Source organism: Somniosus microcephalus, chromosome 8 (genome assembly GCF_052327205.1).
Source record: "Somniosus microcephalus isolate GS21.2 chromosome 8, FLI_Smic_1.0, whole genome shotgun sequence".
In the NCBI taxonomy this organism is placed as follows: Eukaryota; Metazoa; Chordata; class Chondrichthyes; order Squaliformes; family Somniosidae; genus Somniosus; species Somniosus microcephalus.
Window position 1 is genome coordinate 71,037,499 of NC_140994.1, and position 18,844 is coordinate 71,056,342.

At 42.3% G+C, this 18,844-nt stretch overlaps 1 protein-coding gene across 4 annotated transcripts in view; it reads right to left on the minus strand.

The window, feature by feature from the left end:
* Positions 1-2,052: 2,052 nt before the first annotated feature.
* Positions 2,053-18,844, minus strand: part of ptenb (phosphatase and tensin homolog B) — a 160,760-nt gene continuing 143,968 nt past the window's right edge. For 2 of the 4 annotated variants that reach the window (XM_085994866.1, XM_085994868.1), the window contains 3 exons: positions 18,371-18,586; positions 9,222-9,354; positions 5,497-5,667 (listed from right to left, as the gene is read on the minus strand). In XM_085994866.1, the coding sequence (XP_085850992.1) occupies positions 5,609-5,667; positions 9,222-9,354; positions 18,371-18,586 (408 nt within the window). In that variant the 3' untranslated portion in view covers positions 5,497-5,608. Of the gene's footprint in view, positions 5,668-9,221; positions 9,355-18,370; positions 18,587-18,844 lie in introns of all 4 variants that reach the window. The other 2 variants (XM_085994867.1, XM_085994869.1) reach the window with 1 other exon arrangement.

The following is an 18,844-nucleotide window of genomic DNA, read 5'->3' on the forward strand; positions in this document are numbered from 1 at the left end:
CATTGATTGTACTGCTTGATTTCCCCTCCCCGGGATAGATAGATAAATACTGTTTCATAAAGTAGAGGATCAATAGGTGGGTAGCTGTAGTGGAAGAAAGGTGGTAGAAGAAAAAGCCACAAAAGAATCATATCATGGACTCTGGATGGAGCAGGCTTGTTAGGCCAAAATGCTTTTTTCTCACTTTGGACTTTATGCTCCAGGTATTCCCTCACGAGTAGCATGCAATATATTAGCTGCGATTATCTAAGTTGCCAATAATAAGACATGAATGAGATGGAAGTCCCAGATAGCCTCAAAAGAAACCACCAGAGATGGACGGTATTTACCCCAGAATATTAAGACTTGGGCTGAAATTTATGAAATGCTGACCATCTTTGTGAGGAATGCCCAGGAAGCCCTGTTGCATTGGAAACAAGCCAAAGTAATACCCACATTCAAAAAAGGTTATAAGACCAAGGCAACTACAGATCAACTAGTCTTGCATCAGTAACTGGTAAAGAAATGGAATGGAGCAGACTAGAGGAATACCTGTATAACAATCTAGTAAACAGCAGCAAACAAAGCATCAGAAGGGGAAAATCCTGACTGACAGCTTATTTTGATGTGACACCCCAAGTAGACTATGGAAAAGCTTATGACATAATTTACCTGGACTTCCAGAATGCCTGACAAAATTCTACATGAGAGGCCGCCACATAAGCTTGAAGTGGTGAGAATTCAAAGTAAAACCTGCAAATGGTTAAGAAATTTCCTGGAAGAAAGGAAGTCATGGGTACTACTTGTGGGGGTGGGGGAAGAAGCAATGTTGCATGGGGGCAGGGAAATACTGAGTGGAGTGCCTGTACTGTTTCCAATGTACATCTATAAGCTGGTTTTGAGAAGCTCAATGCAAAGTAACCAAATTTAAATGATAAACTGGGAAGCAGCCAAAGACCTACAAACTGAGTTAGATTAAAAAGTTGGTGAAACAGTGGCTAATGAAATTCAATTTGAAGTACTGCACATAAGAAAAATAACTGGGCAACATATGTACTCTCTGAATGACACGGAACTAGGGTGTGAAGTTGAAAGAGATCGAGGGGTGTTAGTAGACTTGGCACTTAACATGTCTAGTTACTGTGGAACTGCAGTAAACATAATAACTGGAATGCAGAACTATATAGCTGAATCAGTACAAGTTAGAGGATGATGTGCTGAAACTTTACAGTAGTGGTCAAAACACACCTCGATTACAAGACACCAGGAAAACATTCAAGCCCTGGAACTGGTGCAGAAATGAACCACCGCTGGTCCCTAGTACCAGAGAACTGAGGACTAATGAGGAAAGTCTAGAGAAACCTGGATTTTTCTGCTTTAGGTGGCAATAAAGGGAAACTTATAGAAGTATGCAAGATATTAAACAGTAGAGATACAGTAAGTCTGAACTACTACTTAACAGCAGGTGGGATGTTTTACTACGTTAAAGGCGCTATATGAATGCAAGTTGTTCTTGTGGACAAGAGGATTGGTTGAGGAGCGCCAGGAAGCTGCTCTTCACACAAAGGACAATCAGTACATTGAATGGACTTCTGGGGAGGAAAATGGAAACAAAAACTGTGGAGTTATTAGAGTGGTTGGATGCAGGAATAGATATTTTCCTAGATGGGAGAACGAAGAAAGGCCAAAGGGGTTTTACAATCTCTATCTTATGTGGGAAAAATTAATGGAGGGGGAAGAAAATGGGTTGGTTATAAAAGGTGAAAAATATTGATCATTTTAAGGTGGAAATGCCAGTCACAGCACTCTCAGGCATTTTTACTTATAACTGCCATATTACCAAAGAAGTAATTGTCCCATCATATTATGGATTTCAGATTTTCTTCATCAAAACAGATACTCAAATTCCTTGTACGCAAACGATATTAAAATGAGTCTTAAGATATTGCAGATCTTTTGTATTCTTCCACAAAATTACATTGATTTAGCAAAACAGGATTATGAAGGCAAATATAACCATTCAAGATGGAACACTTGAGGTTAAATACTATGACCACTGCACAATGACAAGAATGAGACTTTAATCTTTAATCAGTTTTAAGTGGAGTTTATAACAGTAAGATAAAGGGTAGTTAACAAACAACACATACAATAACAAATGGACATTGGATTTTATGAGCATCAATAACCTGTACAATTTACATTTGTTGGTTTACTTTTTGTGTATTCTCAGTGCATAGCATTACACACAGAGCAAATAGCTGCACAGCACAATAGTATCTTTAACAGGCTGAAATGGAAAAGGCTGTTTTACAGGCTGAAAATATATTTTTGTATACATATTCTATATGAAACGAAATCCAAATCTGAACAGGCAGAGCAGCAGGCAGCTTTGTCCTACACTGCAGTGAAGCCCCTTTATAGTGCACAGTTCCACCTTTTCCATCTGCATGCATGATGACAGAATTTTGAACAGTATTTTAAGTAAACAAGAGGCACTTCGTGGCAACCACAGGCTTTGTTAAACATATTGCACAAATCTGGTATTACTAATGACATGGACTCTCACACTGGCACCGTATGAATATTTTAAAGCTGAAACTTGGATATTTGATGCTGCCTGTGAAATCCACTCAGCCCATATCTTGTGCCACAGTGCAGGACCCCTGAGGCTACCCATGCAACTGCCCTTTGTGATTTACTGTGGCAAATATAATTCAGTGGGGCTACAGATGACTAAGGATGGCCAAGTAAATTCCTTTACAGTGATGCCGTCAACAAACAATTTCAGACATTAAGCTGCTGCACATCCAAAGAATTTTTTATTAAGCGTATAGTCTGGAAACTCAAGAGAGATAACCTACAGAACGTATTTACCAGACTAATTATGAATACTGTCATAAATAAAAAAAAGAGACTGGACAACTTCTTCAGTCAAAGTAACGCATGTCTGGCTCTACAGGGATGGTATCAATACAAGAATATGAAAACATACTATTGCCACCTTTTCCACCTTCAGCATGCAAGGCCTTTGGAAGGTTTGGAAAAGTTGTTTATGGACCCCAATACACCCTCGATTTTCAACAGAAAATGAAAAAACTCTTACAGTGCAAAAGCCCGGTACAATATGCAGCTGCTCTTACCCCGGCTCCTTAGCGTTCCGACACTGAGAATTTTATTTTCAGTGTTCTGAAGATGAAAGGGCCGTCTCTTTGCCCCCTAATGTTAAAGGGAAAATAAAGCTGTATAAATACTTAGCCTGAAGCCAAGCTAAGTATTTCCAAGGCATGTAAGGCAGGAAAGTTTTCCTTCACTTGTTTTTGTGCACCTTTTACAAACTGGCTTTTATTGCCTGCTCCTGGTTGTCAAAATTTCCTTTTATTATCAATATAAAAATAAGATTCAGTGGTAAACGTCTTTATGAAAGATGATATACATAAGGAAACTCTTCAAAAGTGGCATGTCTCAAATGTTCAGTTGTAAGCAACAGAAGTGAAGGGATTTTGAAAGGGAGGGAGAAATCAATACAAAAATTAAAAGGAACGTTCCATCAATAAAAGAAAACTGTCAACAGAAGCTTGTAATTTGATCTATAAACCTATATTCCTTCCCTCTTGAGCTACATTTGTCCATTTATCTTTCACTGCACAACTCATGCTCTTCACATTAGCTTTTGGACAGTTTTAAAGCGCCACTACAAAGAAAGATTTAAAAGATTCATGGTTTATAGCAAGAACAGACACCAGAACTGAAACATCTAGACACTAACCAACACTAAATGTTTTGGGAAGTTACTTCCAGCCTGAGCTGGACGTAATGTTTGTAATTGTAGTTGTCCATCACCAAATGGCCAAGCATATTAAATTTTGTGCTGAAGTAATGAAAATAATAGGTACAATTTAATGCAATAACCCTCCAACAAAATACAGTTTTCCCCATCTAAAACAGTCTGTTTTTCTCTCTCAAAAAAGAGGACATAAAGGGATTCTCACATCAGACTTTTACCACGTCTGTGTCACTCCATTTGGCTGGGCCCCATGGGAGTATGCAGTTCTATTTTTCTACAATTACAGGAAATGACGACGGCTACTGGTTTAACACATTAACCAACAGAGCACAACAGACTTCATTTCATGCTGTTACAGATGAGTAAGGTATACAGAGCTTCCTAGAACATGAATACAAAACCTCTTATTTTTAATGTTAAAATCCTGTGCATACTGTGACCTTTTGTTAAAACCTGTTTATCCTGTTGAAACATTGGTTGCAACAGTTTTCCCTGTTTACTTGCACGCAACACACATTATGTATGTGACACACGTCACCTAAACATGCTGCATACTCCCAATCCAAATTTTCCCTTACTACGTATCATATGCCAATACTAGGTCTGGAGAAAGACGGCATCTTGCCAATAGAAATAAAACAGCTAGTACTACACAAACGTAATGAAGGTAATTTATATAGATACTGACTTAAAGTCCAAAACAGTACTAACAAAAGAGTGATCAACTTCAAGCACTGGCCTTGGTTACACAGGACATAGTGGAGCAGCACCAATTAAAATAATTCTAGCTAACTTATTAAATCATTGTAAAATTCTCCTTTTTACATTAACTGTCATAACTTTGAGCGGGCATGCTGCCACATTTATAAGATTGAGCCATTTTTACCAAGGGACTCCAGCTTGTGACACCCCCTAAGAAAGGAAGGAAAAAACTTGAAGATTTGCCCTACGTGGACTCCACAATCTGTACATCTGTGGGCCAGTAAGTTGTTTTTTTGTCCAAGGTTCAAGCCTCCTCCCAGAAAGAATTCCTCAATCCAGCTGCCTTTTCTAGCACCAGTGTGCTTTGAAAGCACAAAAAGCAAGCAGCAGTAGCAGCCGATTGCACAATCTGCTAGGCTTGATGCCTTACAGAAAGGTGCAATGAGCTGTAGGTGGTACTGGAACCAGACTATGGATTTTTTTTCCTTTCTGTGCATCCTTTCTAATCCCTTTTCCCAAAACATGCATTTTATGCAAACCTTTTCAAAATTCTTCCGCGCTGATAACAGACTGATCTGTTGTTATATGGATTTAAAGGGGCAGGGCATAAACCCTTTGTACAGGTAAGTTAGCACCTACTGTTGGCAACATAACACAAAAGGAAAAAATTTCCTACGTACACACCAGATCTGTCTCCACTTTTTATAAAACTGGAATTAAATGGGAAAGTGCCTCTTTTTCCTGATTGCGCTTTTATGTGTCATTTGACACACAAAAATGTATATACATAACATATCTACGCAATCTTTTTTCATTGGACAACAGTGTCAAAACCTCGCGGATGTATGTATGGGGCTAAACAACATTGGTCAGGAAAAGATCATTGTTCCTATAATTGGTGTAGCATTTTACTTGACACATTGTCCTATTGCCATTAAAAAAGGTACTTGCTTTCAGTTTATTCAAGTTTGTTTCCTTTTTCTCGCAGTTTTAATTTTCCCATAAAAATATCAGACTTTTGTTATCTGCGTATGCTGATCTTCATCAAAAGGTTCGTTCTCTGGGTCAGAGTCAGTGGTGTCCGAGTATCTATAGTCCTCTGGTTCATTATCGCTAACATCTGGCGTTACTGTGGTTGAACTATTGCCCATGGGATGTTGTTGTCGTTCCTCTACCGTTTTTGTGAATAACAGCTTCACCTGTACAGTATGAAAAGATACAAAATCATTACACATCAGTTACAGCACATTAACTTTCACTTGCAGTACTTTTTTGAATTTCAGAAGTAACTTGCAAGATGAATACAGGAAACTTTGTGTTATCCGGAGGCTAACTGTCCGGAATGCTCGAGCCACCGGCAAAAATCAGGAGCCGTTTTAGTTAGGTTTTTTTTTCTCGTTGCTTTTTTCCTCAACAGCCAAGGTCTGCTGAAGCTGTTGCTAAGCTTCAGAGACGCTTGGACTGTTTAGAAGCACAAGGTTTGTTGACAGATACGGAGCTCAAAAGCTTCCGTATCTTTCAACATTAGCGCTGGAGTGTCCGGCAGTTTTGAGGGAACGGCAACAGCTCGGTCCCGTCAATGCCGGATAGCACAAAGTTTCCTGTACTCTGCTCTTCAGTGTAATTAATCTTCCAACAGTTCTGAAATAAATATTGTGCTACTGTAATAAAGGCGGATAAATCCCCTGGACCTGATGGCTTACATCCTAGGGTCTTGAGAGAAGTAGCGGTAGGGATTGTGGATGCATTAGTGGTAATTTCCCAAAACTCCCTGGATTCAGGAAAGGTCCCAGCAGATTGGAAAACTGCTAATGTAACGCCCTTACTTAAAAAGGGAAGTAGACAAAAGGCTGGAAACTACAGATCAGTTAGCCTAACATCTGTGGTTGGTAAAATGTTGGAGTCCATTATTAAGGAAGCAGTAACAGGACATTTGGATAAGCATAATTTAAATTGGACAGAGTCAGCATGGTTTTATGAAGGGGAAGTAATGTTTGACAAATTTGCTCGAATTCTTTGAGGACGTAACAACCAGGGTGGATAAAGGGGAACCAGTGGATGTGGTGTATTTGGACTTCCAAAAGGCATTTGACAAGGTGCCACACAAAAGATTACTGCACAAGATAAAAAATCACAGGATTGGGGGTAATATACTGGCATGGGTGGAGGATTGGCTAACTAACAGAAAACAGAGAGTTGGGATAAATGGTTCATTCTCGGGTTGGCAATCAGTGACTAGTGGTGTTCCGCAGGAGTCAGTGCTGGGACCCCAGCTCTTTACAATCTATATTAACGATTTGGAGGAAGGGACCGCGTGCAACGTATCCAAGTTTGCCGACGATACAAAGATGGGAGGGAAAACAGTGAGTGAGGAGGACATAAAAAACCTGCAAAAGGACAGACAGGCTAAGTGAGTGGGCAGAAATTTGGCAGATGGAATATAATGTTGGAAAGTGTGAGGTTATGCACTTTGGCAGAAAAAAATCAAAGAGCAAGTTATTATCTAAATGGAAAGAAACTGCAAAGTGCTACAGTACAAAGGGATCTAGGGGTCCTGGTGCATGAAACACAGAAGGTTAGTATGCAGGTACAGCAGGTGATCAGGAAGGCCAATGGAATCCTGGCTTTTATTGCAAGGGGGTTGGAGTATAAAAGCAGGGAAGTCTTGCTGCAGTTATACAGGGTACTGGTGAGGCCACACCTGGAATACTGCGTACAGTTTTGGTTTCCATATTTAAGAAAGGATATACTTGCTCTTGAGGCAGTTCAGAGAAGGTTCACTCAGTTGATTCTGGAGATGAGGGGGTTGACTTATGAGGAAAGGTTGAGTAGGTTGGGACTCTACTCATTGGAGTTCAGAAGAATGAGAGGCGATCTTATCGAAACATGTAAGATTGTGAGGGGGCTTGATCGGGTGGATGCGGTGAGGATGTTTCCACTGATGGGTGAGACTAGAACTAGGGGGCATAATCTTAGAATAAGGGGCTGCCCTTTCAAAACTGAGATGAGGAGAAACTTCTTCACTCAGAGGGTAGTAAATCTATGGAATTTGCTACCTCAGAGAGCTGTGGAAGCTGCGACATTAAATAAATTTAAAACGGATAGACAGTTTCCTAGCTGATAAGGGAATTAGGGGTTACGGGGAGCAGGCAGGGAAGTGGACGTGAGTCTAGGTTCGGATCAGCCACGATCCTATTGAATGGCGGAGCAGGCCCGAGGGGCCATATGGCCTACTCCTGCTCCTACTTCTTATGTTCTTATGTAATCCCCATGCCATTTTAGACAGAGCATTTCTAATATCTCATTTTTATATGAAACTTCATAGCGGTATGAAAATTGCTAAAGTAGATTGGGAGTGGTATTAAAGTGACAAAATATATACCGTTGAAGGCGGATCTTGAAAGCATTTCCAATCTGGCATCACGAGGTGTAAAACTATATTCATACTTCAAACCAGTTTCCTCCACACATTTAAATGAAATCACATGTCTAAGCTACGCAAGTCCCAACTGTTAAGTCAGATAAGGACTAAAAACATTTGGGCCTAGAAATTCAGTGGGCTGCGCCACCCGTTAGCGCCCAAAGAGGACACTTAGTGGGTTTTACGCCACTGGCCACACCTCCCGCTAAATTTAGCGGTACGCTAATGGCGGCGCTAGCCATTAGCGCTGTGCCGCTACCGATGATGTCATCGGTGTGTGCAGCGCCCCACTACTGCCCCAATCGCGAAATTTGGTAGCACCCCCTGCTTTAACGCCAGTCGCAATTTGCGACCGGTTCAGGGGGGCCTACCTGCGGCGATAGAGGCGCTGAGGTGCGGGGCGGCCATTTTTTTTGCTGGCCGCCTGCCAGCACCTCTCTGCGCCGCCGTCCCCGGCCTCCTGAGCACCCCCACCCCCCCGTGGAGTGCCGACTGCGTTCCAAGAGCCCGGCACTTCTCCTCAGTGCCGGGCTCTTTTGCCGGCACTCGCACTCTTCGAGTGCGCTGCAGCAGGCCCCTCCCCTTTAAGAAGGAGAGGAAGGCCTGCAGTACCGCAGCGCGCCGTGCCGCACTGCGAACTTCAGTTGCAGCGCCCCAAGAGGGATGCGGGGCGCCTCGAGTAGCGCCGCGCTTCCCTCCGAGGCACGCAAACTGAATTTGCGGCAGGCGGCCACGACTTCTTCCGGGGCGCTACTTCCGGCGCCCTGGCGAGGCTGAATTTCTAGGCCTTAATATTATCTGAATTGAACTGCAGAAAACTGATACCAGGTAAATATCAACTGGGTACTGTAGTAAATGGACATACAGTTGTATCAGTCATGGATTATATTATTGTGCTATTCTATTACAGCAGTGTTTGAAATAGTACAACAATGTGGTGCAGCAGACTTGTAAATGAGTAGCTCAGTGGTTATGGTACTGGACTAGCAATCCAAATCCCACCATGACAAGTTGTAAAACTGAATTTTTTAAATTGGGTGATTTGAGGGTTAGCACCAGAAAATGACCATGAGAAGTTGCCCCGTTGTCATAGAAACCCAAATGCCACCCTTACTTGGTCTTGCCGATGTGTGACTCCAGTTTCACACTATGTGGTTGAGTCTAAATGTGTTAGCGCACACAGGGATGGGCAATAAATACATCCCAAACAATTTAAAAACAGAAAATGGATAGTGGTGTCACCGACATACATAGAATTTACTGCACAGAAACATGCCATTCAGCCCAATGGGCCTACACCAGTGCACATTAGCGTTCTCCCACTGTAATTACCTTTTTCCACCCTGCCTCCATATTCCTCTATTCGTTTCTCTCTCATGTATGAATCAAGCCTTCCCTTAAATGGGCCAATGCTATTTGCTTCAACAACTCCATGTGGTAGCACGTTGTATATCGTCATTACTGTCTGTAAAGAAATTCCTTATTTAATCTGATAGTGGCTAACTTATATTGGTGCCCCATTGTTCTGGACTCATCCTCATGTATAAAACTGTATAACTGTGCATGACCTTCGCTGCATTTACCTGCAAGTGTTGTGAAATATATACTACAGCATATACTCTCTATGAGATTATGTCCTAACAGTGTGAAAACTTACTGCATAAAATGAAAACTAATTAAGAGAGAAAAGTATGGCATTTCAGAAAATATTTTTTATATCTCTTGGGTATCATATTTAAGAAATACGTACAGCCTCTCTCATTCTTGGAACGTAAAGCAATCTTCACAAAAAGGAGTATTCTAACAAGTAGGGAAAACAGCTTAGGACACTAACTGCTGTTAGAGCTTGGTACCAGTTATTTGGTCAATTGGTCTCCCCATTCCTTCTACACATAAGGACTTCATTCTGAACTACAGCTCAGTTCTGGATCAAAGATAGAGACAAAATTGAAATGGAGTAGATTGAACACACAGATCTAAAGCTTTAAGATGTACTAGGTCATAAAGAGTACTCTGTATGGAAGTTGAATTTCTTGGAGGAACACAGTACCGATAGGAGGCAATTAATGCTCTTCCTCATTCAATCAATCACAACATTCAAATAAATTAAATCAAAAGTAACACAAACCACTAGAGATGAGAGACAGTGACCTAATGTTAGGGCAGCAATAAAGTGATCAGCTTGGAACTTTCAGACCAAGCAACAAAAAAAAAGAATGGCTCCAATTTTCCCAAGAGGATCTGGATCAGTTACATTATAAAAACCAACTCACAAATCTATTTAATGATGGGCTTGTCTAAGATGACGTCACCAGCAAAACAAATGATTCCTTGAAATAGCAAAAATCTTTTGTAGCTCCTTAATGGTGCTCTGGTAAAATGAACTGCCTGGTGCCAGGTTCATCCCAGATCTGTGCTGAGTTAGCAGATCTCAACTACACCACCCAGCACAGCAACTAGCATCGGTACCCTAGGTACCCAGGTACATTTCCTGATTATCTATGTATTGCTGTTATACAGAAAAGTTGATGGGAGCTGCAGCCACCTTCTCACTGGTCCTCCTATCCGCCTTATCTGGCTTTCTTGATGGAATGAGGGGAGGTGGGGTGGATAAGGTGAGGCGAAGAAAGGAGAGATGGGGAGGGGAAGGAGGCGAGGTGAGATGGGGGGGGAGGGGGAGGCAAGGTGAAAACGATCATGAATCTTCTGGCAATCTGCTTAACACAAAAAATGCAGTGTCAAATCATTCAAGGGGTATGGGTGCCTATCTTTGAAATCATGCCTTGAATTTTTTATTTTAAAGTTCTCTACATAGTTAAAATAAGATTTTCCAGAAGTTTAGACAGGTTGGTGAGAGATTCTGTATCCTAACCCAATAAAGCGTGATCCCTTAATCTGCAATTCAAATCATGTAGCATGGGAATTAATTGTGGATTTCTGAAACATCTTTGTAGTCTGAATATTATCTACAAAAGTTTTGAAACTCTGATTACCTTAAATAACTATAAGTCCTGTACAGCCTCAGACCCAGGTGGCAAAGACAAATTGATCTGTATTCTCAGAGCAATCCAATTAAAGTCCACATAGGTGGTGAGAGGGGAAAACCTATGGATGCAAGATATCAATGATGGATGGAATTTCCATTTAAAGGTACGTTCTCAGGAATCTACAGGTTCCTCCTCCTTGGAGATCGCTATGCTCTCCTCTGGAATTATGGTGTAATAATCACTAGCTTCACTGCGCTGCAAAAAACACAATGGTCTAGCAGCCTCAGCGGGTTCAGTAGATCCACCATTTTTGGGGCCAGAGTCCTGCCTGCTGAGAGCAGTCTGTACCTCTGCAAATGCAACCTTATGTGAAGGACGGTGCTGTATGGCTGTGGGATGAAGGCTCTGTTCGAGAGGCTTCACCAGAAGAGAATCCTCTACTGAATTTTTCATAAGCTTTAGGGAATAATATTAATGGTAGGGTTTCTGATCTCATCAACTCATCCTTTGTTGAAGAACCCATGCCAAGTTCTAATTCTAGACCAGTTTTGGCGAGTGCCAGAATTTTAACTGGTGACAGTGCAACTGCCAAGATTTGCCTCAGTTGTACAACAGTCATTTTTCAGCTATTACCCAACCCTGCCTGCCAGTTGGTCTTGTGAATAGAATGTCAAGACAAAGATATCTTCTCCTCCAACTCAATATGGTTATTTTTTCTGAAGCATTACTAAGGGCAGTCCTGATCTGATTTTTAGCTGGATCTCAAGACAAAGCAGTCTGGTCAAAATAATTTCTTTCAATGTGGATATAGGAAAAACCTCTAGCTCTCAGACCATGTCATAATAATTTAGCCACATATAAAAAAACAGCTAAGGCTCTGAAGATCTTAACCAATTAACATATAATGCACCAATAACTTTGTAAATCAAAAAATCTTGTAAACTATGGCAAACCGTACAGAAAAACAGCCCAACATATAAACAGACCTATTGAACGTTTTCCTGTGCACAAAAGAAACAGTAAGAAAGGTAGCTGACAGGATAGAAAGAGAGATGTGGTTCAGAATTAGGTTCTCTCAAGCTATAAAAATGGGGAAGACTAGCTGATAAATATAGTTCCTATATGGAATCAAACTCTTAAAAGGGGCCATTCCCCTACTGTTTTTTCCTCTATTTGACGGCAGTGCAGAAATTTGCACAGACGACAAAATAAGGTGACAGATTAACAAATGTTTCTAGGATGCTTGAAGAGAGAAGTCAGGAAAAGTAACTCCAGGTTCAGAGCTTACAGGAATAGCTGGATATTTACTCATCAGCTTTACGAAGTGATAAGCATCTACCATAGATGAGACCAACTGGTTAATTGCCAAGTGAAGTGAGAGTAAATTATGGCAGCATTTAATTACAGGATAGGATATTTTTTATATGCCAGATTAATTTTTAAATGGCTGAAATGTAGAGGTATGAAAGTCTCCTTAGTCGTCTTCTTATCGTGTCCATGGACAGTCTATACATAGCCCAGCCAGAACTGGACACATTTTTGCGCCTTGTTGTTGGATTCGGCAAGATCTGCAACAGTGCAGGGTTCCTCTAACGATGGGCATTGCAGGAGATGTTGCATAGTCTGTGCCTCAGTTCCACATTCACAAGTTGTCAGGCTGGTTGAATATCCCCATTTGCTTAGTGACACCTTTGAGCAACCTACACCGGTCCCAAGTCTGTTAAGGCACTTCCAGATTGCCCAGTTGCAATTAGCTCCTGGGGGAAGGCTTTCATCAGGTAAAATTTCCATCGATGGGTGTTGTTCAAGACTGGCGAGCCGGTCTTTCCACAAGGCGATGCGGGCTTCAGATGAGGTTGATTGTAATGGAACAACACTGTTCATGAAGCTCTTCCTTGACTTTAGGCGGCTGGGTGTAGGTGTATGACAATGCAGAGGGTGTCTCTCATCTGATGTTTGACGGAGTCGCTCTTTCTTGCTGGCTACCGTTCTTCTTATATCAGGGGGCACGATGCCCGCCAGGATATATAGGCTGTTGGTGTTTGTTGGTTTTAAGCAAACATGTCATTCCACCCATTATGTCTGTAACAGCACTTTGGTAGTGCAATCAAAAATTAATCCCACTGTCCCACTCCTCTGCCTCAAATTTCCCTTTATTTTATCTACATTCTTAATTCAAGGAATTATGTTTTTCAACCCTAAGTGGGACTGTTTATCCACATCCATCAGTCTCTTTCCATTAAGTATATTACAACTTGCATTTATATAAGCGCCTTTAAAGTAGTAAACCATCCCAAGGCGCTTCACAGGAGCGTTATCAAACAAAATTTGACACCGCATCACATACGGAGATATTAGGACAGCGAGCTGGGTTTTAAGGAGTCTTAAAAGCAGAGAGCGGGGTTAAGAGGTGGAAAGGTTTAGGGAGGGAATTCCAGAGCTTAGGGCCTAGGCAGCTGAAGACACGGCCGCCAATGATGGAATGATTAAAATCGGGGCTGCGCAAGAGGAGGAGAGAGATCTGGAGGGCTGGAGGAGGTTACAGAGATAGGGAAGGACGAGGCCATGGAGGGATTTGAAAACAAGGATGAGAATTTTTTTTATATCGAGGCGTTGATGGACCGGGGGCCAATATAGGCCAATGAGCACAGGGGTGATGGGTGAACGGGACTTGGTGCGAGTTAGGATACGGGCAGCAGAGTTTTGGATGAGCTGCAGTTTATGGAGGGTGAAGATGGGAGGCCGGCCAGGAGAGCGTTGGAATAGTTACGTCTGGAGGTAACAAAGGCATGGCTGAGGGTTTCAGCAGATGAGTTGAGGCAGGGGCAGAGACGGGCGATGTTAGAGGTAGAAGTAGGCAGCCCTGGTGATGGAGCAGAAGTGTGATCGGAAGCTCTTATACCCCCTTTACTTGTTTTCTCTCCCGAAATGTATTGTCACACAATTCACATTCAACTGCATCTGCCAATTTTCTGCCCATTCCGTTAAACTTTCTTCCTTAAGCTTTTTACAGACTGCCTCGCTGTTTGTTAAAACTTCTGTTTTTGTGTCCTCAAATTTTGAGCTTGTGTTCCTTGTACCCAAGTCCAAATAATCTATATGTACACAGAACAAAAGTTCCCAGCACAGATGCTTGGAAACACCACTTCCAACCCCTTCCCCCCAATGCAGGTAGTGCCCAATTATCCTAACTCTCGTTTCCTGTTTGTTAACCAACTTTGTATCCATGCTGTTACATTTACTCTTCTACCATATGCCTGAATTTTTCTAAAAGGCCTCTTTTGAGACACTATCAAATGCCTTCTGAAAATTCATATACACTACATCTACTGCAGTCCCTTTCTCTATCAAATTGGTCATTTCAAATAACTATTAACTTTGTCAAACATAACTTGCCTTTAACAAATCACGTTATCTGTCCTTGATTATGTCATGAATTTCTAAATGTTGACTTATTTTATCTCTAATTATAGAGGTTATCTACAAATGACATTAGACTAACTGGTCTGTAGTTACCTAGTGTATTCTACTCTCCCTTCTTGAACTAGGTTGAACATTTACTACTCTCTATTCCCCTGCACTAATTACATTTTAAGGAAGACTGAAAAAAAGCATCCAGGACCTAAGAATAAGTAGGGGCTTACCTACTTGAATAGTGGCTGGAACATGCCAAAATGTAATTGCAGGTGAGAATTATCCACCACCCAACCCCAGTTTCTAATCATGCTCAATCAGAAAAGACAGGAGTTCTCCTTAAAGCACCAGAAATACTTTATTTATATCCATGATTGATAGCACTTGGAGCTTACCATTTGTGAAGCCACCCCTCACCATCTGACATGAGGCAATAAGAGGCAGTCACTTTAAGCTGATTTGTAGTCCATCGGCGTGATGGGTACAGTGCGAGACTGGTGCATTCTGGATATCTATTAATTAGTTCAGCCTTTATATTCAGGCATGGTCCAGTTAAGCAATGAAACCTTGGAATGTAGTGCATATTGGCTAGAGACAGCAGGCCTTGCGGGCAAAATTTCTTGGATGATTGTTTAGTTTAGTGATTTTATTTTATGGAATTTAGTTTTTTGTGCTTTTATGTTTTAAATGTTAATTTATACAGCTATATTGGACTTGGCCCTTGGCCACATACTAGCCCCAGCAATCTGGCCCACGGCACCGTGGCTTTATTTGCACTTGTATTTCTTTCTCACTGGTTTGTCCTGTTTGAACTTTGTAAACCTGGAGTTATGGAAAAGGCTATTCTTAGTGCTGTTGTCTAACTGGTGGATAAATCCTAAATTATAATTCTAAGCTCTAAGAATTTTTAAGGTAATTGGTAAAAGAACAGGGGGGGGGTGGGGGCAGGGGGGGGAAGAGATGAAGATAAATGTTTTTTGCGCAGCGAGTTATGATGATCTGGAATGCACAATTTGAAAGGATGGTGGAAGCAGATTTAATAGTTACTTTCAAAAGGAAATTGGATATATACTTGAAAAAGAAAAACTTGCAGGACTATGGGGAAAGAGCAGGGGATAGCTCTTTCAAAGAGCCAGCACAAGCACGATAGGCCTCCTTCTGTGCTGTAAGATTCTATGGCCTAGAAATTGGGTTGGGGCGCCAAAGTGGCGCAAAAGTCGCCTGAGCGCAGGATTTAGCGCAGCGTTCGAGGCTTCAGCGATCGTCAGATATTCAGTTTCATTGCCCCTCGAGGGACACGAGGCTCGAGGCGCTCCACGTCCCTCTTAGGGCGCTGAAACTGAATATCGCAGCGCAACATGCCACAGCGCCACACGCTGCGGTACTGCAGGCCTTCCTCCCATTGTTAAGGGGGAGGGGCCTGCAACAGCGCGAGCCCTGATCGCGAGTGCCGGCAAAAGAGCCCGGCACCGAGGAGAAGTGCCGGGCTCTCGGGAAACAGCCGGCAATGCCGCGGGGGGGGGGGGGGGGGGGGGGGGGTCAGAAGGCCGGGGACGGAGGTGTTGGCAGGCGGCCGCCGTTTAACTTGCGCCGCTGCCGGCACAGTAAGGCCCCGTGAACCGGGCGCGGGTAGCGAACGGCGCAACTGCGGCGTTCACTACCAAATATCGCGAACGGGGCGCTGCGCACACCGATGACGTCATCGGTGGCGGCGCAGCACAAAAGGCTAACGCCACCATTATCGCCCCAACTCAATATCGTGGGAGGCGCAGCCAGTGGCGCTACAGCCACTGCCTGCCTCTTTAGGCGCTAACAAATGGCGCTACTCACCCAATTTCTCCCCCTATGAATCCAAGAATCTGCAGCTTGAGATATAGGTATATTTTTGGGAAAGTTTATTTAAAATTTGTGTGTTCCAATTAGTCTCCATGGTTTGTACCCAAGGGGCTAGAAATTCAGTAGGCTTTGCGCCCAGTTTTCGCCCAAAGAGGGCTTTTGCGCCACTTGCTGAGCTTTCGCCGATATTCAGCGCTGCGGTAATGGCGGCGTTAGCCAGTAGCGCTGCACCGCCACCAATGACGCCATCGGTGTGCGCAGTGCCCCGCTACCGGCCCAACCGCCATATTTAGTTGCGGCCGCCTCTTCCGCAGCGGCCGCAAACAGCGATCAGAAAACGGGGCCGTCCTGTAGCCTTAGTGGGGCGCTTTAAGGTGGAGGTGCGGCCGGCCGCTTTTTCGGCGGCCGCCTGCCCGCACCTCCTTCCCCGGCCTCCTCCACCACCCCCCCCCCACGGCATTGCCGGCTGCTTTCCGCGAACCCGGCACTTCTCCGTGGTGCCGGGCTCATTTGCCGGCACTATCCAGCGGCGATCTCCCCGTTGCAGGCACCTCCCCCTTAAGAGAAGGAGGAGGCCTGCAGTACCGCAGCCTGCCGCTCCGCAGCGGGTGGCGCAGCGGCGCCTAGAGCGCTGAAATTCAGTTTCAGCGCCCCAAGCGGGGGCGGGCACACCCTGGAATAGCGCCCGGTTCCGACTTGGGGCGCAAAAACTGAATATCTGACGGGCGCAACTGGCTCCGCGCTCAGCGCTAACTTTTGGGCGCACGCCAGCTGGCGGGCCCAAAGTGAATTTCTAGGCCAAGCACTTTACAGACAAAAAGCTTGGACACACCTGGGCTACGTATTTAGCACAAATCAAGATCGAGGCGGAAACAAGTTTTGAATGATTTGATTGGTTAGTTAGATTTACAATTGTTGTTGCTTATAATTAGAGCTTGGGAATCTCCTTGCTGCTTCTTCATTGGTGCCTGTTCTACCTATTTAGTAACATTTGAGGCAATCAGTACCATTCAGTTAATGATTTGGCATGATTTGTTCCTTTTTTATGAATATATGATCCAATCAGGTACAATTGCTATAGACATTTCTAACAAGCAACTCTATCAAATGCGACACTTTCAAGAGTGACGTATATTTTCTCTATGCACTAGATGCAAGAGATACAACTATTTTCTACAGTTAGAAAATATGTTGCACTGGGATACAAGAATTCAAGGTACAAAATCACCCTTCCAATTATGTAAGATCACTTACAGAACGGAAAAGATTTACAGTGTCTTAAATGTTATTAAATTTATTGTACCTTGTGATTTAAGTGCAAATCAATGTACAACAAAATTAAATTCTTAATGGCCATCAGAGCTACACAAATATTAAAACTAATGCCTACAATCTTTGTGTATATATAATCTACATGGAATAATTAGCATAAAGTTGAACAGTTAACTTCTCAATTTACTAAGAGACCAAAAAGCATATGGCAGGGAAACAGTGAATTTAGTCAGAACAAACCAAATTTCAAAAACAATGCAAATGATAGTGACACCTGCCTACTATTTTCAGTGGACATCAATGGAGAAAATTAATATAGCATAAACAACAACTTTTAGTTTCAAAAGTGTAATACTCACGCAAAAGAAATTGCAAAATGGATAGGTAGTGATATTGAAAGCTCGCAAGTATTTGTTTTTTTTTTTGATCAGGGGTTAACGATGATTGTCATTTTAAATTTTATTGGATGAAAATCATTCTTGAATAGTTCCATGTATGGCCAAAACTGATACATCTAGTACAATTTCACACAAACTCTCACCATTGAGGTGCCAACCAACTGATCAAACAATGGAGAATATAAGAACAATTCTACTGCTTCTGTGGTTAACAATTTATTTATTGTCCTGGTTACCTGGTGTATACATTGCTAGGTGATAAATGGTTTCTGCAAGAAAAATAATCTTGGTAGATGTGGTAAGATACAAAACTACAATAAAATTAGTTTGATTTTAGAATACCAGTTCAGTACCAAGAATCTAAAATGATGAGCCATGGCTCTACAAATTCAAAAAATTCAGGTATTCAATAACCAATGGCCAACAAGCCACTGAAACACAAGAGGGTTCTATTAAATTCTGAGGATTAGAGACATAAATAAGCAAAAAATCATTTAGCACTAACTGGAAAGGGCAATAGAAGTACAATATTACACTTTCTATTTTCTACATTTTATATAGAACTATTACTAACCTTGAAATTTGGTGAGAAGTATCTGTTGGCCTTGTCTTTATTTGCCTTGTCAAGTTCATTTTTAGTCAATGTGAGGGCCAGATAGTCCTTGTCGTTATCTGTACGCCAACCATCATCGTCCTTGTCTGTTACTATGCTGCCATTTTCTACTTTATCTAAGTTCTCATTTGGTTGTGGGATGAAGAACGTATTTATCCAGAAATGGAACATTTTATCCTGAAGGAAGAAAGAAAAACCCATAAATCTCATATTTATTAATATGGAGTCTGGACTAGTTACAAGAAATAGCTTGTTCCATTTAAACCATGCTCTGGCTGAATATGATCCCAATGTTGTGTCCTTAGCCTTATAAAATGACCCAGCACTGATACAGAAGCAGTGGGGAAGATCACTGATCTGTTAGGTGGTGGGGAAGAAGGGTTTAAGGGGAAAACTATGTTTGAATCCTGTACAAGACATCGGCAATGTACGAGG